Here is a 22,439-nt window from a genome sequence, read left to right as displayed (position 1 = left end):
TTGGTATACAGTTGAAAATTGACTAATAGTTCGAAGTTAAGGCACTACAAGATATTATTAATATCTTAATATTATTAATATAATATTACTAAAAAATGTTTCACAGTATTATTTGATCAATGTATACATGAAAAGTATAACAGTATAAACAACTACAGAAAATTGTTTTCTTGATGAAAAAAAAAGCTTTGACGCAAAGGCATATTAGAATGTACATTTAAAAAGGTAGTTACTAAATAAAAATTAAATAAAATAATAAATAATGTTTTAAAAATCAACTTACATGCTAATATATTAATAGCTCAGAAGCTATTTTATTTATACACTATTAGGTATAACTTGACGACTACACTTTCAAATCACCATTTCATATCACGTTTATCTCTATCTTTCTCCCATAATTTTCTGCTTACATTCGACAGAAATAGACTTGAGCAAAAATAATACTAAAAAATTTATTTTCAACAGCTGGAAGGCACATCCCAAAGTCTGTTGTTTGGAAGTAATGGCGATGGTGGTGGGGGAGCCTGTTGTTTATTAACGACTAGAAAAAACAATTGATAACAATAAACAATTGATCAGGTTATATATTTCATTGTTGCTGAAGCGTTAAATGGTGCATTATAAAATATGATTTCAATACTTAATTAATTTAATTTATGCTAATTAGCGGATTCTCATAACCTAATTGGTTATCATTATTCTCCTTTTCAAAGAATAACAGTTTTAAAATCTTTCGATGAAAATATTCTTCCAGGCACCATTCTTAACTTGCTTGATTTTGATGAAATGATATTCACAATGCAGACCAACACAAAACATGCAAAAAAGAAGGAAATTATGATGCAAGTGACAAATAACTGTATTTACTGAAACCTGAACGAAATTTTTGGAAGGAGGAAATTCAAGTGCAATTGGTATTTTAGGACCAATCAAAAAGTGATTAATTCACTAAAATACATTCACTTGACGAATTAATGCATCATTTTCCTTAAAAAAATTACAACGTATCTACATACAAGCTAACGATGCCTACAACTATGAAACAAGCTAAAGAAATAAAATAAAATCAATTACTTATATTGTAGTTAGAGCTTGCTCACAGACAAATGAACATGCAAGATGATGATGTATTTAGCAGTCCGATCCTGTAGTGGAAGAAAAATATAAATAAAATGTAATGTAATGAAATTGAAAAGTTAAAGATTGATGAATGAAAAGATATGAAATGATAAGAAATGCTTTCCAACCAGATCAGTTGTTATAAGTTTTCATATTTAAACTCATATCATGTTCTCAATTAATATCTCAGCACCAAAAATCTGTTGAATTCAAGAAGTAACAAATAAAATTTCGACATTTGTCTATTGAAATAGAACGCTTAATATACACAGCTTGGAGGACGAATCTCCCCGCCGTATTTAAAATGATAATGTCTAACCCAACGCTTGGGTTCACATCCTTTCCTCCTATTCCAATTGTTCCAGATGAGTTTCAACCCTGCGGTGGGAAATGAAGTGTCAATTTTCACGTTACACTTACGTATCTGTAATGATTTTTATGAAAACCAGAATGTTATAAAATTTCGATACAGTTTTTCAATGCAGAGTATAGATTTGAGACAAACATTGCACTTAAAATTAAGATGTATAAATATCATGTAATTCATATTATGTTACTAATAAGCTTCTACATATAATTTAGGATGTTTTAAATTGTACGTAAAAAGCGTTTTTGTAAATTTATTCAATTGCAGTCTTTGCATTTGTAATTAACAATTGGACATTTCTTTTATGTATATTAGTCATTGTTATCAGGTGTCAGTTGGAAGAAAACTATCATGTATAATTACATGACACTTTTCTGAAAATTTTGTGAATTCCAAGTGTACCTTATGCATTCAAGACTATACTATTTGCCTAGTTCAAAAAGATATAATAAATAATAACACAAATGAAAAATGCACAATGTGATTTATTGTAAAATGGCAATATTATAGACAAGATGTGGAAAAACAACACCTGAAACTTCCTAGAAAAGATATAAACAACCGGAAATATAAAATGAAGTAGACAGGACATGCATCTGTTCACTCGTTTTTTTTTTTCAATCATATGTCATGCTTTAATAGTTCCAATTCATCGACAAGACAAATACCGGTGTTAGTTTGCAATGTATACTGACCTTGTCTGTTGGAATAGATTTTAAGCACGTTCCTGAACGGAGGAGGCTTTGGAAAAGACGTGGGGGACTTAAACATTTCTTTGAATCTTTCGTCGAAATCCAATATGGACGACTGCTTCTTGTAAACGCTATTTTGATCTCGCATGGAAGAGTTTCTCGGTGGGGGAGGGGGTGGAGGTGTCTGACTAGACGAGAACTGCGAAGAATAAATAGATGCTCAAGTTACTAGATTGAAATATAGATGGAGAATACGCTACTCAAAAAATCAAGTGGATAATTCGTGTACATGTGATAATGGAATAAAAAACAATTTTCTATCCACTTCAATTATCGAGCAGTGTATATTTAGAATATTCCGACGCGTAAGTAAATCAACTCACACTCATTCCTGAGGACTTTGCTGGTAAAGTTTTGTGTGGGGGTGGCGGGGGTGGGGCATGATTGGGAGGTTGAGGTAAAGCTCCTGGAGGTGGTGGAGGAGCGTGGTTTGGTGGCTTCATCAACGCCGTCTTAGATGGCGGGGCAGGTGCAGAGCCTCCATGGTGTGGGGGAGTTCCTGGTATCGAAGGGGGCGGTGCTGAGGGGCGTCCGTTCAAGGTCATTTTAGACCTAGAGTTCAGGTTGTTGCCTAAATTACAAAAAAAAAATAGAACAATGATTTTGGAGAAAACTGGTTGGGATGCGATTAATACATGTAATTCACACACACACCCACCTATAGAATGACTCAGAACAGAGCTCATATTTCGTACAGTGCCGTACTTGATGGCCGAATCGATTGGCGACTCCAAAGGTTGGACAGGTGGCGATCTAGGGCTCTTTAAACTGTGCGCCCTACCTACAACTTTACCGTTGGTCACTAACCTCTTAGGAGGATTAGCCTTCGGTTTACCTAGACAAAGAAAAGTCGTCAAAATTGAACATCAGTAATGCACGAGACACTGATTACCGTTCAATATAGGCGGTTTGGGGGCCAAGTTCGGCTTGCCGTGATTCACTGATCTCGTTGAGGTGGAGAGGGTGGATGCAGGCGATGGCGATACCCCGGTGCTATCCAAAGAACTCAAGTTGACGTTGCTCTGCGTCTTCCTATGCAGAGAACTATGATTGGCTGTTACACCTTGTTGCACGAAGCTACCGCTGGAATTGCTCTGCTGTATGGACAAATGACTCAGTTCTGCAGTTACCTGGAATTTTTTTAGTTTTTTCACGTTTATATTTCACTTTTGTGTGCGTTCAGTAGGAGTTTTTTCGTATTATATTCAACAGCTTGTGACCATACTAGGAACAATAAACGATTAATCACTTATCCTAGATTTGATCATCAAAATTTTGCGAAGGCCGGTATAAAACTCCCATGAATTAAAACTTGAATCCTTCTCAACTGGCAGCACAAGCGAAAAAATAACAAAAATATTTGGAAAATAATCATCATATTGTAGTGATGTTACTCTGAACTATTTAGCATATTTCATTATCAATATATAGACTGAACATAAGCAGAAACACAGTCTTGTGTCTGAACTGATTACTTTCAGGGAATTTCCATTGTGATGACTGTGTTAGGTACGTGAAAAGGAAAAATTCAAATTTTGTGTGTTGGCGCATTACGTCAATGATGTATTTTATCTTATTAGTAGGGTAACAGCTTAAAAATTTTCGCCTCTAAGGGAATTCTTGTTGATATGACGATAAAACTACCTACAAGTGTTTAGGGTTAGTGAAGTAGCGAAAATCTTCAACGTTCTTGTAATAACTGAGCATTTCAGTGAGAAACACTTTATCGATGACAGAATCCTCGAGATTCAACTATGCGACATTGTTTTTCTAATCAATATTAGAAATTCCTGCGATAATTTGAAAATAGGCATTATCCTTCTATTCAACCACATGAATAATCTGAATTAATCATCAAATTGAACAAACATTGATCGACTTTCAATGACTCACAAGAACGTTATCCGAAATAGTAACAACATAAATTACACCGAACTACAAGGAAAAATCATTAGAAAACATCTTGTTATCCACAAGTCGAACTAATAGAAAAACCATTCAGCAGACTCGATCATTCGATTATCTCATTATGGGACACAGTAATTTTCAATAGATATTTCGAGATTGGTACCATCAATTATGATTCTTCAACTTTGCGCTGTTCAATATAAGAGCGATTCATTAAGTCCTTTCGTTTGCATAAAAACTGTAGTTAGTATTCGTTTGCTGATTGAATTCACACCAGTGTAGAGGAGGTGTAGTTTATCTACATCTCCTTTTGACTAAGTGTAGATAAACTACACTTCCTCTATACTGGTGTAAATCAAATCGAGTGTAGAAAAGTGCTACACTGTTATGCAAACGAAAGGACCTATAGTAAACACATTTTGTGGATCTTTCCTATACTACTCAGAATCAACCCCTTTTAGATGGCACGCGAAGAGAAATTTTTAATTATTTTTTTTTTGGAAACCACAAAACAATAGGCAATAAAAAAATTTAGGTGGTGTTCCCCCATAATGTAGAATGATATCCGCCAACTACATAATTAGAAGATAATTGCAGACTATACAACTCACGCTACCTACCAGTTCATAAATTATAAGAGTGGTATAATATGAAAAGGAGAAAAAGTTTCTTGCGAAACAAATTTTAGGGGTAGATACTATTCACTCATATAAAAGTAAAATCAGCGAAATCAGCATGAATATTACAAAGCCGAATTAAGTACCCTCTTCATTTTTCGACATTAGCTAAAAAGTCACTCTGGATCAGTTACATAAGGAACAGAAAAAAAAACTCAAACATCACCTAGGTTTATAAAGGCAACTCCGTTTATAATGAAGAAAAACATTACCTGTCTTCACTGTACGAAGAACAATACCGCACTGCCGCAATCTAAATCGAATATGAAAAAATCAGCGGCTTAAAACAATGGCCAAATTGTTTAAATCCGCAGATAGCGCGGGATCGGGAAATTTTGGTCGGCATAATCAATTTAATGAACAAAAGAATGGCATATCCTTTTGCAACTCGATAGACACATTTTATGCAGATATGATGTAACGATAGTGAATTATCGCGTCGTAACGCAAGTCGACGAAGAATTTCAGGATGAACGTTGCATACTCTCGATTGTTTCGTTTCAATTATTCAATTCTGGTTCGGCAGACGACTCGTTAAAAATAAAAACCCTACAAAGCACCGACTTATAGGTGGAGGGTATAAAATAGGAGACCCGATCTATAGTTTTCGTCGTCATTCTTTTGAATCATTGCGTAGCGAAAAAGCGATCACTCTAACCTTTCAAAAGAGGAATTTTTATACAGAGGGCATCAAGTAAAGTGGTTTATTGAAGTTGAAAGGGAACAAGACTAACTTCAAATTTAAAACAAGTTTTCATGGTGAGAAATTTTATAACTGATTCACTATATTCGTTGTTATTTAGTCTAAAGAATTTTGGTAGTCAATTTTATTTGTTTGAACCTGGTGCTTAGCAAATACCACCATATTATTCGCAAATGGATTATACAGTTTCTTCATTAATTATTAGAGATTTTTGTAGCTGCGTCTAGACTTTCAAGGCAAGAAGATATAGCAGAGGCGCAATTTAGTTCAGAGCCGATTGGAAGAGTGATGACGTATTAGGTGGCAGAGTTAAGCTGAATTGGCAAAACTGGGTTCGCTGGGCATAGATAATAGATAATAGGCAAAGTTAAAAGCAAGATTATTCAACATAACTTCAACTGTTATAGGAAAACGTTGTTTATCTAATGAATGAGTGCTGAAGATACTTCATGAATTAGTGGATTTGATTTAAATTACTTAAATTTATTGCACGACGCCACCATGTTATTCGGCATTGTGTAGAAAAATAATGATTAAAATTATACGCAAATATTTCTTGAGTTTCTTTTGATAATGATTGTGTTGTGTGGACTCACGTTGTCAGCTGAGGGTGTAGGTGGGGGTGGCCCCCTGTCCCGGTTATCGTTGGCCAGCTTCTTCTTAACTTCGTTTTGAATGCTGGTGAAGTTGAACGATGGGGTAGGTTGTACAGGCGACCTTTCTCTTGTGATTTTTGCGTTTCCATTTTGTTCGAGGTTACTTGCATTGTTTGTAGAGTTAATTCCTGAAAAAAATACTATATCAACAAACAATTTCAAATATAAAATTCTTAAACTACAGAAATGATCTTTTGTGACCAAATATTAAGCTGCTGGATTTTCAAGGACTACTGGGATATCCAATGAATGTTGTTGAATTCTGGGTAGATCGTGAATAGAGTAGGGTCAGTTACGAATTCAACAAATTGTCATTAAACTAAATAGTAACTAGGGATAAAAAAATTGAGAACGGGTGAAAACTTCAAAAAGAAATGAATAATAATTAAAAGAATGTTTGTTCCTGAATTCACATGATTTATTATGTGAATCCATATAATCACAGTTTGCAATTCCAAATAGTATTTATTTATGGTCATAGTGAAAATAATGTTTCAAACATGAATGAACAACTGGGAAGGCAATATATTTCAAGTTCTAATATTATAACCACCTACCTAATCTATTCTTTGTTGGCTTCAGCTTAGGCATTCCGCCAGCGAACAGCCCTCCCAACCCCATCCCATTGGCCATCGAAGGTCCCCCATAACTACCGCCGCCGTTGTTCGTAGTTGGCGTTGGATTCGAAGAACTTGTCACTTTTCCTAAAATATGAAAGAATTTTCAGTTAATGCCGTTTTGGAAATATTTTCAACATACTGATCCGACAACCAAATAAAAAACCAAATTCACGTAAACACATGACATCTGAACATTTTACCATCGGCCGTCTTTTTTGAAAAAGTTGCATAGAATTCAAATTAGGCGCATCGAGCTTGAAGAGATATCAAACCTCTATGACCATACTCCGATGTAAAAGAAAAGTTCTTCCTTGTTTTAGAAAATCGGTAAGGATCATAGACATTAACAAAATTGCTCTGTTGGCACCTCTATCTATTTTATTTTTGTGGCGACTTCTTCCATTTCTATGCAGCTTGTTTCAACATAGAGACTCTATGTCTATGAAGATTCATAGAAATATTTTCTATGCATCTGCCAATAAGCATAGAGTTGCAAACGTTGAACTTCGACTGACCTATCATGGGGGCGCTCTTGTCGTTCGTCACGGTTTTCTTCAGTTTGGCCCCCTTCTGGATAGACTTCAAAAGGGCGGCGCGATCATCAGTCGAGGATTTCGGCTGGCTGAAAACCGGTGGCGGTGCTCCCATCATAGGCGGCGGCGGTGCCACCGGGGGAGGTGGTGGCGGTCCAGGCATCCTGGCCAATCTGAAAGGCAACATGGATCAGTCAAAGAACACTCAAATTTTCACATTAAAGGGGAGATGAGCACCTCCTATGATAAAGTAAACATGTTTAAGATAAATTACAAGGGGTGCTCTTCTGGGGCATACCCAGTGACGTGTCATTGGGAAGCTCCTGATAATCGTGTTTATAAAGCGCAATACTGGAGACACAATTCACAAATTGTCGTTCATTAATGCGAGCCAGTCTTGTACCAGAGCAGGAATCCCTAGAGAGGCTGAAATATCTATCACAAAAAAGGTATCAAAAAAAAACCTAACCTAACCTAACCTAACCTAAAGTCGCTTTAATTTTGAAGCTTCCTTCAACCCTACTAAAAATGACACTGAAGGAAACTTTAAGCTTAATGTGACTTTAAATTTGATTTTGAGACTGGACTTAAAGGTAGTAGGATAAAAAGGGCTTTTTCGTTTATATGAGTGATATAAACTCCTCCCTTCTCAATATTGTTACTGAACAGGCAATGTATACAATTATGTGATTTTCTTCAAATGATGGATTTGCGGATTATCTTAAAATGATAATTCTATTTTCCGCAATATCATAAGATAGTGGAGGAAATTACACAAGAATGCGAGCTAGCTGAAGAGATAACGCTAGATCCCTTGTGTATGTGAATTCTTTTGTGAAAATAAACACACGCTTTCTGACATTGTTATTAACAAGTTAAAGCAATTACTTCTTTAATGACGTTGATCCTTGCAACTTCTTTTCCGATCGAATCTGTTCGAGCGTTGAAAATAAAGGAGTGAAATACATACATACATTATTGTTAGAAAGAGGGAAGGTACAAAAAAAAATTGAAGTCGAGTAGGGTGAAGAATAGGAGGGTAGAGCAGACTATGCTCAAGTGAAATAGAGTGAATTTATGTCAAGTAAACTAAAATGAAATAAGTAATGCTTCAATGGAATGAACACCTCAAAATTACCCTAATGATGAAGTGTTTACTTTCACCTATAATATCATCAACATACCTTACACGTCGCTTAGGCTTTTGACTCATCCTCAAGACAAAAAACTAAAGATACACAAACGTGATACAATTTCAAAAAACACAACCTGAAACTACACAAACAAAACGACGTATACTACAAAATATACGATAACATGAGGACGTAGTGCCGAAGAAAGTATACACATAGGTACTGCCATAAGACATCGTAAACACAGATGTTCGGATGGCGAGAAATAGACAAACGACAAAGACCATTCATTTTCAATTACCTGTCTGCGGATCTGTCGCTTTTTCAAACTTTCTGGACACTGGATGGATATCGGTATTTCGACCTTTCTGCGAAACGCTATAGGTAAACAATAAGGAGCCAACTTAACAGGTTGAGTAAGTGTAGAAAAGACTACCTACTTGTTTTGGATTTTTGAAAAATATAAAAATTCAAATTCGTAAGCCTCTTCGGGAGACCGATGTATTTTCAAATTTTTCCAAAAATACAGATCCAATCCAGTTGAAAACTGGTACTAGCTCATAAATGGCGTATTGAAGGTTTTTGCGAAATGTAAGTTTCATCTGGTATAGTTACTGAGATGCGGAAATATTTCAGAGGTTATTTTCCTATTTTCTTTCTCCACGTAATCATATACTTGTACACATATTTCAACAGGCGATTCCTGAGGTCAAAAGAAACACTTTTTCTTTCACCATTTTTTCCGATTCAGCCTAGATAAAAAGATATAGGCATTTTTAAGGATCCATAATGAGCTATGCCACCCCTGGAAACCTGACACTCAAATTGCCGGAATTAACCTTCAGAACCTTAAACTACCCTGGAAATTTCAAATTCCCAGCACTTTTTTTTCGGGAGTGTTTACGGCGAACAGAACAAAATTTGACCTTTCCGATTAGTTGAAGTTTGAGACCATTTTCAGTTAGAAATTCGAAATATAACAGACATTTGGACAAAATGGAAAAAGCGCGCAAAAACTCATATTATCTGCCATAAATCCCAATGTAAGGAAAAAATGCTTGATAAAATGTTGGATTTTTCAACCATAGAGTTCTTCGTCAAGAAGCCATAACAAAGATCTAAGCAAGAGTTAGTGCAGGGAAACTTAAAGCAGTGGAAAGGGTTTTAAATGAGAAATTATAGTATAAATGCGAATTTTTAACGATTTGAAGTTAAATTTTTCTAGATTTTTTACTCACCACTTTCCGAACGCACCACCTAAACAGATCTTCGATCGTCGACGGGGGAACCAAAGATCATCGAATCGAAACAGAAGTCCACAGAATTTTAATCATAGATTAACTTAAATTTGACTATAATATTAATTAACACCGCGTTGGAAAGTGTTTCATGCTAATCGTGTTGATGAACATTATTTGTCAACGGAAACGATCAACTGACGCACAAAATTCGAAACGGGAAACGTTTTCGCAGATTAAAAACCTTCGGATATCGTCCGCATCCAGACGTCCGCGTTATCGAAGAAGAAAAACGAGCGATTCCAAAGCCGTACGAAACAGGAGATAGACTGCAGAAGAACTGAGTCACACGACGAACTATTTTGTTTACGTCCACAGGAAAAAAAAACGACGCGTGGGGTAGGCTTCACCAAAGGTCGCGATATTTATACGGAGGCTAACCGATTATTTTGGGTCTGATAAGCTGCGTAAGAAAGTTTTCGGAATTTTGTTCTATGACCAAACAATTCAGAAGAGGAAAAAGTGACCCATAAGAAAAGCACTGAATTGAGGTCAAGACTTCTAGCGCTTTTCTATGGAGGGTAGACGCTCCATACGCTCTTCGTAACCATGCTGATGATATAGTCATTCTCAATAGGTCAGACGATAGATCTGAATTGCATGAGAAAACAAGAATATGCGAAACAGACGCACAGAGGTGGTTTTCAAACAACGGATTACTGATGAATGCAGCCAAATCCCAGAAGCTTGTTTTCACGAGCAGAGAACCAGCTTGTTCATCGCTGCTATATCTGGGGCTCGAATTTCAGTCATCACTAAAATGGAGCAAGCATATCGACAATCTGTGTAGAAAATTATCAACATCTATATTTCTGATCAAGAGAATGAGGCAAATAACCGACGTCAATACCGCAAAGTTGACATACTTTTCAAGCTTCCATAATAAGGCAACATATGGTATACTACTCTGGGGACATTGCTCAGATGCTCAAAATGTCCTTATCAAACAGAAAACTGCCCTAAGGACCATATATCAGATGAAGAGGACTGACAGCTGCAGAGAAGTATTCAAAAGAGAAGGAATACTTACCATCACATCCTGTTTCATACTCACCTGCGTTAAGTTTGTTCATCAACACAAGGACAAATTCCCGAAAAACTCTCAATATCATAATTATGATACTAGGGGGAAAAATAATTATGCGGTCCCATACACAAGAATGAAAAGAACCCAACAAGGTCCAAACCATCTGTGTCTGAAGCTTTATAATAAGCTTCCTAGTCATATAAAAAATAAAAATCTTCCTGCATTCACGAGGGCGGTAAAAACTCTCCTCCTGGAAAAAACGATATATGACCTGACCGAGTTTTGAACTGGCTGTTTCACAGTACAGTGTTGATTATCTGTTGTGATGTGTTGATGTGTTTTTCTACAATATTATGTGTACTCATTGATTTTACATATTTCTATCTTATACATGTTTTTACATAACTATACGTGTACATACCTTATTTGCACATTTTATGCAGGTACGATGATGCTAATCTATTTTACAATATTGTATGTGTTCATTGATTTTGTACATTACTTCATATACATTTTGACAAGCCATATATCATTTAATGGCAACTATTTATACATGTAATAGTATTGATTGTGACATGTATGAATAAATAAGTAAGTAAGTAAGTAAGTAAGTAAGAACGATCATCCATCCATACACTGAACTTGTCCAACACTGCTTGGATCCCAGAGGAAAAATATATTCCCAGATATGCAAGATCGGTCAAACTGAAAACTAATACTTGCCTCTAAAATAAGGTGCTGAAGGCTCTTGCAAAATATTCCCATTCCATCATTAACGTCTCAGAACTTACAAGGGAAATATTGTTTTTTGGTCTCGTTAGGCAGGGTAAAAGTCAATAAATCATGTAAATCAATAAACCAATGTCCAAACCCCACAAATTTAATCAAATGAAAACTGTTCTCCTTTTCAAAGATTACTACATACATTCTTCGCATGTACACGATGTTGTTGACTATACAGGGGTGATACAATAGAAACAGAAAATCTAATTCCGGCAACACCGCTCGAATGTGGGTACATTTATAATTTTGCTACGTAGGAGGTGAAACTATTTATATGTATATGTATATTCTAAGATGCCCATATGTGAGGTGGATTTACCAAATTAATTTAGAACGAGCTGATGGTTTCTTACCGTTTTAAGCGTTAATGATATGAAAAGAATCCATATGGGATTAATCAAAGATTATAGAGTAGAAAGATAGGAAACGCCCTCATATCGCTAGTACTAAAAACCGACTACATTTTGGCCAGTGAAAACACGCGTGACAATGAGATGCCGCTAAAAACGCACTGTCAATACAGGAAAACTTTTTTATAACAGTTTTCTGTTTTTTGATTGAGGGGCGCGAAATTCGAATTCTATTTCTCGTATTGCATTCCAATATTGACTTTGTTTCTATCAGAAAACAAACATCCTGAGCGACAAAACAAAAGTATGGTTTTGCTTTGTGATCAGGATGTTAGTTTTCATCTAAATATTGTTTGGAATCAATTGATATCAATGAAAAACGCTGTTGGATGTGCTATATGTTTATTTGCAATTCATAAAAAATTTACAAAAATTGAAATAGTGGGCAATAAATGAAGCTTTTCCTAGGACACTAAAGTATATGGTGATCTGTTATACGTCGAGGGTGTTGTTTCTGTACAATAGGTTGTTCTGAATCAATGAACTTAGTTGAATTTGTAAAATATACATATATCAGAAATTAATATGAACCAGTATTCAATAAACCATCATAGCATACACATTCCAGTTACTTACATATGTCGGTATTATTTAAAGAATTTTCAGAACCACACTTAAAAAAAACTTGCAGACATATGCAAGACCTGTATGTCAGTATAGTTTCTTGGTGCTTTTTTAATGATTTCCTATGATATGGTCTCTTCATGACACAATATACCAATTGATTAATGAACAAAACACTCACAGCAGGTTTCATAAAACTTTGACTTTTCAAACAACAATTTGACAGTCACTTGGTTCCCAAATGGAAATCAATAAAACCTCTGCATTTCTGAATATATTTAAAGAGTAGCAAGTGAGAATCATTGAATGGACCTATAAAGATCATAATTTCCCCTTAATAGGCCGTTCATGCAAGGGATGCTTTCTGCATACAACAATTTACGTCGATGAACAGTTCTCAATTGACCTGCAGTAAAATGTTCATTGCACATGGTGTAGTTAGTAGTGTTTGCTGAAATTTTGTCTTCAAGCCCTGAGAATTTTATCCACTTCGGAGCACTGAAAATAAGAATCAATGAATGACCGATTCACATGTTACGACTTTTAATACTTACGCTTCCATTTTCCTTAGTTGAGTAAAAAACTTAATCACGTAAAATACATTTTATTATTTGATCCACCGTTCTTCACCATTCAATAATTTTCGAACAATATTTTGATGTTTTCACCAAGAAATAAGACAAAAAACTCCAAAAATCAGCAACTAGAACGAGCCAGATAAACAAAAAGCGGAATGAGAATCAAAACATTCAAAACCTCTTTGATCAAAATTGACGTCTGAAATCTTAAAAAATGTCATATGTTTCTGCAAATGGCACTCAAATTAATATTTTGACCAGTCCTAGCGTTTTAATAACACGCGTGACACACAGATGTCGCTCAAATCGCTTTAGTCGCCTCGTTTCCCATCTTTCTACTCTATAATCTTTGGGATTAATTAGTGCAAATATTAATTCTTATTGTAACTGCAATAGAAATCTGAGGAATAAAAAAGTATTAACGTTACACCTGAAGTAGTAGGTTGGTTTATTGTAGCATCACTGTTAAAATTTAACAGCTGCAGAGTGGAACAAATCGTATCAAAAAAATTTCAAAGGATTTAGGTATCTTCTTAATTGTATTGCCAGGGGTGGATTAAGTCAGACGACATCATCCCAGTTCCAAACAATAATAGCCACCCCTCGTAAATCAACTGTTGACAGCCTTCTATACAAGACAAAAAAATTATCGCTGTATTTGTCACCAACATAATGAATCATACTGATCAAGGAAGTCGCGGTCGCTTGAAGTAAACAGAACACAGAACAGAACACAGTGCCCACCAAGAAAATAACAGAACCTACCCAGATTGCCATAGGGATAAGTTTTTGGAAAAACACAGAAATGAGAGAGTAAAACATGAATCATGGCGATATACGATCGTGATAACGTTTATTTTGCATCGTTTAGAACTTCACCGAGTATATATGAATCACTAGGATTTTAGAAAACTTTGATCGTCTGACTAAGTATTTGCCAATCGTTCTTTTGATCTACTATTTCCGATAATGAACCTTTGGAATCAAGCACTAAGAAGAGAATTGTAATGAGTAAATCAATATGATATCAATTCGAATAACGACAATGGTCAATGAACATGCATTACTTTAAAATTGAATTAACGGTTCAAAACGTACATGTAGATAGATCTTCATCAATGAAAAGTGTGTTTAATCGATCGAGCTTTGTTTAACAATGCATAAGAATGTATCCGTCTTCAAAACTATCAATGAAATCATTATGAATAGTCAGCAATTTAAAGGCCCTATGACCCTAGGCACTGTCCCAGATAGGGGGATACGGACCAGGAGAGAGGATAGGGCAAGATTATCTTTCTGTTAGAATAAAAATAAAAACTATACAAATACTATCGATTTCAATAAAGTGAGACATACATAAGTTATCAGCCCTTTCACTGTTTTGAAGGATGTTTTTCTTACAAAAATGTGATGTTTTTCACTAGAATTTTAATCCACTCTATTTTTTTCCGTCTCAAATTCTCTTACAAAAGAGATTTCCTTACATCAGTATTTCAGTGGAATTGTATTTTTTGAAATATTATCATAAATTAGAATGTTGGTATGACATATGTAAACTCAATCTTGTCTTTGCAAAAGTTGAAGAACCATCAGCAAATAATTTTTCTATAATACTTCGATTCAAATCCATATCAAAACAATCCAATTTTAAGTTTTTTGGCCTTTTAGGAGATGAGAAAGTACAAGGTCAACTAGATTTTAATATTCTGCTTGGAAGAATATAGGATTAATTTTTTCAGGCGAAAAATCTTCGGAGGTTTCTCTTAGAATCTACAGACGACGGGATTATTCTTCTCAATTCTGGCTTAAGCATACAGTCAAAGATTATATCTATAATCTTTGCATACAGTTTATTTCACTACAAATCAAATTATTGTTTCAATTTATGTAGACCTGTTCTTTGAGTGAAGAATTTTAATTGTTCGGCATAGATTTGGTTGGCTATTTAATGCAAATATGAATGTTGAAAGAAAGGAAATAAATAAAGATAACTACCTGATACTCAAGATAAAACAGTTATTTTTAGTAAATAGGAAACATATCCATAAACATCTAGATGGTTTAGAAAACAAGGAATTGATATCGGAAAGATTTCCTTCAATTAATAAAAACCTGTATCCAACAGTTCTCAATTCAGCTGATCAGTTTCACTACCAAATTGATTTCTTATTTAATCGATAAAACAATACCAATCTATTGGGAAATTCGCTTAATTAGCTTTCAGGTGCTTGATCCTACTTTTCCCACATATGACATGTAAATATGGGTTGACAATGAGACTCACCACTTTCCCAAGTTTCCTCAACTATTTACGGCCACGGCATATCGAATAACTTAACTCACTTCGTTGAGTAAAATCATTTGTTGACACATACGTAAAATTTTCAATTTTAACGAAATGTACGAATCTTAAAACTCAATTCACTCGTCTTTACGAAACATGGCAGTAACAGATCAAGACAAGTCAAGTCCATAAATGAGAATGCGCAATCGTCTAGAAACAGACCATAGAATCAAAGAGCTTCCTCTTTGATAGAATCGAAGATTAATTCTTTGAATCAACACAGTATAAAAATGTTTCAAGTGGTAACCATAAAAATTTTGCAGACACTTGCGACATAGAAATTTATTTAAATCAATGAAAAATTTGCACTTCGCACGTGCCACATAAATTGAAAAGAACGATTTTATTTTGAGGTTAGCACCCGTTTAATAGAAAATTAACAAATGAAAGGCTTTGTTATCTTTACATTTTTTTTATTTTAATTATAAATCACTAGAAGAAGAAACCAAGAATTTTGCCTCCCAGATGTTTCCTCCTAGCTTCTTCGTGATCCATAATTCCACCACTTGTAGTTAGGACTACATATCTGCAACAGAATTTGAAAATAGTAACTATCTAATGAAAAGTTATTGAATTTCTGTATGAATCCTTCATGAAATTCTTTCGTGTGAAAGAAAAAAAATAAATTTGAAAAAAACAACTCCAAATTAGCAACATATTTATATTAGATACTTTGCTGTCCAGGTTGAAGTTCAATATGATCATATTCTAAAACTTATTTTTGAAAATAAAACAGATTTGTTTTACAGAGAGGCTTTCTCTAAAGTTGACAACATCTTACACCTCGTATTAGATCTTCAAACTCTAGGGACAATTCAATAGAAAGATCTCATACAACATTTAGAATTATTCTTTGCCACTACCATGAATTAAAAAACCTAATTTAAAACTAGAAAATATATCTTATGAACTGTATTAAGCCTTTATCATACTATTGATGTAACAAAATTCTCTAAGCTGAGTATACATTAAAAAAATACATCAGCACAGAATTCTGTGAATTATATACCTGCGTAATACAAGAGATTCTTATAAGGAAGACAGGAATCTCTCAAATGCACAGGATAAGTTATTCTTTTAAAATTGTGACTTACCCGAACTGTCTTGAAGGGAGAAGATTGTTTGTCCATTTTTCAATGTGTGTGATTGGGACATCAAATCTAGGGGAAATAACTCCACATTTGTTTAATCTACCAGTTAAATTAACGATAATTTTTCCACTTCTGTGATCATCGACAATTTCGAATTCTCCAATGTAACCCTTCTTCATCATTACAGTTAAGAATCTAACGATGACTTTTGAGCATGGCCTGATCATGACCTGTCTTTTGCCCCGCTTTTCGGCATTGTTGATGGATTTGAGTGCATCACTCAATACGTTCATTCGCACCATCCTAAAAAAATAAATCAGATATGCTTAAAATGAAAGAATTGCTTTTGCACAAAAATCAGAATCAGAATCAAAAAAACATATAACGTTTATTAGTAGACAGAACATCATTCTCGATCATCGCAGCATCTACAACACTGTCTACAATAAACAATACTAAAGTTGCAGATTTTATATGGAAACAGAAAGAAACTGGGAAAAATACCTCAGCAATTTGCTTGTAGATATACATATTGTAGAGAAATTGTGGATTCTGCTGATCGATGTATTATTTTAAAAGAAATTACCTGAATTATATTTTGTATAACCTCCAACACAATTATACCCGAATAGGCGAGCTCAAGGAAAAGACATAAAAATGGAAGACATTTGAGGTTTATGTCATGTGTCAATCGAAATTTCATTATTATTCTATGGTTTTCGCCATTCTTTTTCTCCACGAGAATAGTTGTCACTAATATTCATTAAATATGAAAATTAATTCAGAGTTGGTAGGTTTTTTAAAAATCAAATTGGATTGCGATTAACGTCAGGTACATCAGAAATGTTGATTTCGTGAAAGAAATCAAAGAGAGGAAATGTTGAAATTTTTTGTTAGGTTTTCTGTTTGAGCGCCATCTATTGGTCACCTTCTACATTAATATGTGAGAATTGGAATAATTCAAAAGATATTTACATAAGCTTATGATTACAGAAATCTGTAATATGTTTGAAACAACTGTTTTCTAGTTTTGGTTGCTAGAGGACTCGAACATACAAATACAAAATATCGGGCATAAATTCAAATGAAATGGGACTCATTTATTAATTTACAAATTTGAAAAGAATATAGAAGATAATAACAATACATCGTGGGAAGTTATTTATTGTTCACTGGTATAGAGAAACAAATAGTTTAAATTTTAAATGATAGATGGCCAAATATTGTTTTGTTTGAATATTCAAATTTCCGAAGAATTGGTCTCGATTTCGATATTTTTATGTGTAACTGAGAAACAGCAGAGACTACTTAATTTAATGAATATTTTCTAGGATATACCATTGAGTATTTAACTCAATGGTTATATATGTATATGAAATAGTTAATATGCCTCCGGAGTAGCTAGGATAAAAAGAAAATTAGAATTGAATTTTTGTTTGTATTCATAAAAAATATTTCTCAACACAAAATTTTAGAAAATGGAGTTAGAAGAAAAAATAAATAATGCCTCAACTTGAGTGAAAACGCACATATACATATAGGTTGCGGCATTTAATTTGGTTAACTTGACAACACCGCGCTCGCGCCACCGTCAGTTCGTCAGTCCGTTGCCGTACTTCGTAATGTGCACGCGCAGCATCGACGAACTGCTGTCGAATTACAAACTTTACAAAACTTCGAACCATTACGAACGAAGAGCAAAAATGTGCATTGAAGATTGAAAAAATAATTCTTTTCCGTCAATTTCACAAAACTAGCGATGATAACCAGACCGAATAGCACTATTCTGTGAGAATGCGAGAGAATTCTTGGAATACTTTGGATTTAACGGTGCATGCAGCATCCACAGGTGTCTAGATTCGCCTTCGAATATTCCGCGATGTAAGTTGAAAATTCAGTTTTGTGAATAAAATCGTGCAAAGTGAAATTACACAGACAATAAAAGTTTTTCGAGATGTGTCGATAGAATGAAGTTTTGCAAGAATAATGGCTAGGAGTGTACTCTCGATACCTTTCGCAGGTAATACGAGGATGGTTACTAGACTCAAGTGCTTGAAAAGACTCAATATCGGCGTTGACTACCTAAATTATGTAATTTTCTGCCTTCTGCTGATTTATCCGACAAGGGTCAATTCAGGTGAGTCAGTGCTTCTAACAATTGCAGTATCATTGATCATTGTTATTCTTGAATTAGGTATTTGTTGTGCAAGGTCTGTTTTTCGAATAATGAATGAAACTCGTGGTGTGATTATTGTTGGCTGAAGGACAACACAACTTTTCGCATATGTTTATAACCGTTTGTTTGGATTTTTTTTGTCAAAATGAAAATAAAGTTCTTCTCTACCTCTAGCAATTCAAATAAATTTGTTAATTAATTGTTTTCTTAATTTTTTATTTAGGTGAATATTGTCATCAAAAATATGCCTTGAATATCTCAACGGTTAGCAAATGAAGTGATTCCTACAATGGAATGAAACCCAAAATATGATAATCCTCCAGCAGTTATTTTGCGAAGTACCAAAATTTCTCTATTTAACAAAAAAAATCGGATCTTCTGTATCAAGATGTCGCAATAAACCAATTGATTGATTATTTGATCGTGCTTTCGTGTTTGTAAGTATTCTGAAATCACCTTTAACACCCCTGTGCTCCTAATCATTATGCGTTCGCATGTCGATTCGGTAAATAAAACAATAGCGCAACTTAGCAGTCGTCTCTTTCTCGTCAAAATGCAACTTATGAACTCTTATCGGATTCATTCCAAAAAGTGTTACGATGTAACGAGTGCAAAGACCTATTTCACTCCAATTTCCCTATAATTACCATATTTGAAAAGGAATTCGTTGTGAAACGGAATGGCAAAGGAATATCCCATGGGAACAATGAGCTCTTTGGCCCAATGGTCGTTTTGTTTCTTTGTTCAGGTAAATAATAGAGCAGCGTCGAGTTTTTAGAGTACTGCAGGTACGGGGGGTTGTTTGAAACTGAAATGTGTTGACACTGTTGGCCTCGCAGAAGTAGCTACGTGTTTTGGCCTTCAATTATAAAGGCATAATCCTGCAGGAATATTGGTTTTCCAGGTTTTTCTACGTCTATAATTTGGAAATAGAGAATCTTTCTTCCAGTTCTGTTTGGCAATATCACGAGATACGTATTACCGAGCATATTCTTTTTTTTGTCAATTGAAAAAAACATCATGCCCTCAAAAGCAAAACTTAACAGAAAAAAGTCATGAAAATATGCGAACAATGGGGTATTTTCCTAAATTTCAAAATATATGTCATTGAAATCCTTATAAGTCAAATATATCGAAATATATTTTTTTAGAATTTTAACATATTGCGTTTTGTCTGTATTCACTCACGAAAATTCTGATTTCAGAAGTGCTCTCTTATGAACATTCTACGTCATTTTCACAATCCGGCAACGCAAGTCGAATCAATAAAGGTCATGAAAGTTTTATGATCATCATAGACTTAATAAATATCAAGTTTGGTGATCACATTTGACAAGGAAAACAAATAGTGCATAGAAATATCAAACAATGACACAAAATGTCATCGTTTTTAAGAATATATAGACACACATTACAGAAACAATTTTTTGAAATGTGTGGATATAGAATTCTATATCTTCTTGATCAGTTCCACTGTTGTCTAATTAACAAAAATGACTAGACTTTAGTAAAGGCATTCTACGTCACAAGCCTTTACATACTCGAAGTTTCGAAGGGTATATTTCTGAAATATCTTAATTTTGAAGCGAATCTTTTACGTGTTGGATAACTAATGGAAAAGGGTTTCCATAAATAATTTTAAATTCGATTTTGGAGTTTCAGGAAACTTGCCCATTCTGTACAACTTAACACTAATGAACAGAAAACCCCGGAATTGAAATATGTATGTAATACGGAACTGGGGCTAGTGGCTGTCGTTGGTGTCATGAATTCGATGAGACAAAAATATTCAAATGACACCAATACAATACGTACGTTATGTATTCTTTCTTCCTCACTCGATATGGTCTTGTTATTCGTGCCAGAAAATAACGTTCTTTGGACGGTCTGATTTGAACAAATGTTCGCGTGACGACAATTGCATATCAAAAAGGTCGCTGAAGCTGGTAAAATGCTGGAATGTAAATTGGAAACCGCAATGGCGATTATTCGAGACACATCAAACGGCTCTAGAAGGGGAGCCGCCACCGGTCTACGCGTTTTTTGGCATATTCGTCGGTTATATGCAAATTTCAAGGCCAGGCGGTTTTAGAAGAATACAGTTTCTTTTGAGGTTCTGGGAAATCCTTCGGAAGGCATGGACTCAACCATAGAGCTGACCCATGGTTTGCCATAGTTAACATCGATACTATATTTCTGAAATATCGATGTGTCTTTTGCATCCCTGTTAATAGACTCATTCTATGTCTATGAACATAGCATCGAGACTCTATGTCTATGGCTATGTGAGGGCGCTTTCTATGCTTAATGTATGTATGTATGATTTTGAATGGTATTTCTATGGAAAGTGTTTCTTCAAAAATTTGAGGATAATGTCGACTAAACTTTCAGGAATAAAAAACCTTTCTCCTATCGCACTGATCGTAGTAAAACTACCAACACATGCCCGCTCTGTGGATATTCCCGACACCAGATACTGACGAGATCGCTTCCGGAACGTCGAAAAAACGTAAACGCATCCAGGGGAAGGCCTCGATAATCCTAATCCAAGTGTTATTGCATATGGTAATGTGGAATGGCGTACGTTACGTACGCTGCCCGGTTCTTCGAGCGTGTTGAATTAGACCGGTGGTAACGAATGACAAACGCCGATGGAAGCCCGAGGCAGACGGAAGTTTCAGGGTAGTCCGAAACCCGATCTCTGGGGCATTTACACTTTGGTGGCTTCCAGCGTCTCACGAACCGATGAGCACGACGACGATGCAGTTTTCATCTCATTAAAGGTGTTCGCGGATACGGGGTATGGACGATGGAGGAAGTAGATGAGGGGCCTAACATTCTGTGTCTATTAATGTTCAATCCCACGACCGACGTCCAAGTTTTTTCAAGCATACTCAATTCTAGAATTTATGACATCGCAGGCGATTGTGGAAGATCGAATTTGAGTTGGCCCATAGAGTAAGATTTTAAGTTGCGGAATTCGGAAATGACTCTTAGACGAGCCCATAGATGGACACATAAGTCTATGACTGACAGAAGATATTTGAATTTGGTGTTGGTGATGTTATTGGTTTAATCGAACAAATTGAAAAAATTATTGTGCCAATTTTGAATGCTGATTAATTTATTTCGAATTTGACTTCAATTCAAATACGCGTACCTATAGGTTATATGTATATATTTATATATTTATATATTTTATTTCTATGATTGAAACTACAGAATTATGTAAGTGATCTTTCTTGTCCGTTTGGACTTCCAAGGCCTACTTCGATGTCAATAATTCTTGAATGGAACATAAGATGTAGAATTCGACATTTTGTGTTCAAACTTTGTGTTAAGCTTGAATCACCTGATTATTAGTCGGGGATTGAGAATATTTATAGTCCATTCAAGATATAGACATCAGTGCTATCCTGCTATTTATTTATTTTTTTTTTATTTGGAAAGACATACGCATTTCTTTCAGGTTTTTGTCGGTCAAAATATTCGTGTAGGATAATCTTCCCCCATTTCAGGTGATCAGGAAACGACATATGCAAAATGATATTCCTCCCCCTCTTCCGCCCATTCAATACATCCACATGGCCCAAATTCGACCTCATCGTGGTCCAAACGGGGTTGCAAAAAACGCTTAGCTAGGTGCACCCTTGATCATCTCAATGAAACCAATCACCGAATTAGGGTTACCATCGCT

General features: G+C 35.0%; 3 protein-coding genes across 10 annotated transcripts in view; 1 reads left to right on the top strand and 2 right to left on the bottom strand.

Annotated features, from left to right (window-relative positions):
• Window positions 1-94: 94 nt before the first annotated feature.
• LOC123313477 (verprolin-like) lies at window positions 95-15,604 on the bottom strand. 7 transcript variants are annotated; one of them, XR_006537743.1, is made up of 10 exons: window positions 8,523-8,701; window positions 7,321-7,511; window positions 6,743-6,889; window positions 6,126-6,313; window positions 3,134-3,371; window positions 2,900-3,076; window positions 2,565-2,812; window positions 2,185-2,380; window positions 1,078-1,148; window positions 95-544 (listed from the first exon to the last, which is right to left on the bottom strand). XR_006537743.1 is itself a non-coding variant. In XM_044898377.1 (9 exons), exons 1-9 carry the CDS (start codon window positions 8,549-8,551, stop codon window positions 462-464), a joined length of 1,497 nt encoding a protein of 498 aa, XP_044754312.1. In that variant the 5' UTR covers window positions 8,552-8,700; the 3' UTR covers window positions 95-461. The 7 variants fall into 7 exon arrangements, 6 of the variants coding, with proteins under 6 accessions (XP_044754312.1, XP_044754313.1, XP_044754314.1 ...); XM_044898377.1 differs by lacking the exon at window positions 1,078-1,148 and having other exon boundaries at window positions 8,523-8,700; XM_044898378.1 differs by lacking the exons at window positions 95-544; window positions 1,078-1,148; window positions 8,523-8,701 and adding exons at window positions 1,347-1,500; window positions 15,416-15,604.
• A 267-nt stretch (window positions 15,605-15,871) lies between these two features.
• On the bottom strand, window positions 15,872-17,311 carry LOC123313254 (40S ribosomal protein S15Aa). Its single transcript, XM_044898052.1, has 3 exons — window positions 17,153-17,311; window positions 16,570-16,869; window positions 15,872-16,001 (listed from the first exon to the last, which is right to left on the bottom strand). Exons 2-3 carry the CDS (start codon window positions 16,866-16,868, stop codon window positions 15,908-15,910), a joined length of 393 nt encoding a protein of 130 aa, XP_044753987.1. The 5' UTR covers window position 16,869; window positions 17,153-17,311; the 3' UTR covers window positions 15,872-15,907.
• Window positions 17,312-18,156: 845 nt separating this feature from the next.
• LOC123313543 (protein sidekick) overlaps window positions 18,157-22,439 on the top strand; it is a 48,136-nt gene continuing 43,853 nt past the window's right edge. For both annotated transcript variants that reach the window (XM_044898473.1, XM_044898472.1), the window contains exon 1: window positions 18,157-18,703. In XM_044898473.1, the coding sequence (XP_044754408.1) occupies window positions 18,553-18,703 (151 nt within the window). In that variant the 5' untranslated portion in view covers window positions 18,157-18,552. The remainder of the gene's footprint in view (window positions 18,704-22,439) is intronic.

Source organism: Coccinella septempunctata, chromosome 5 (genome assembly GCF_907165205.1).
Source record: "Coccinella septempunctata chromosome 5, icCocSept1.1, whole genome shotgun sequence".
Classification (NCBI taxonomy): domain Eukaryota; kingdom Metazoa; phylum Arthropoda; class Insecta; order Coleoptera; family Coccinellidae; genus Coccinella; species Coccinella septempunctata.
Note: the sequence above shows the minus strand (reverse complement) of the source record. Positions and strands in the feature narration are given on the sequence as shown.

Excerpts from the sequence above, each read along its gene's own strand:
- LOC123313254 (XM_044898052.1), bottom strand. The coding sequence starts at position 16,868 with ATGGTGCGAATGAACGTATTGAGTGATGCACTCAAATCCATCAACAAT. Across the intron at positions 16,002-16,569 it reads CTCCCTTCAAGACAGTTCGG|ATATGTAGTCCTAACTACAA; the intron begins GTAAGTCACAAT and ends ATTCTGTTGCAG.
- LOC123313477 (XM_044898376.1), bottom strand. The coding sequence starts at position 8,551 with ATGAGTCAAAAGCCTAAGCGACGTGTAAG. Across the intron at positions 3,372-6,125 it reads CTACACCCTCAGCTGACAAC|GTAACTGCAGAACTGAGTCA; the intron begins GTGAGTCCACAC and ends AAAAAATTCCAG. Across the intron at positions 2,381-2,564 it reads CAAAGTCCTCAGGAATGAGT|TTCTCGTCTAGTCAGACACC; the intron begins GTGAGTTGATTT and ends TATTCTTCGCAG.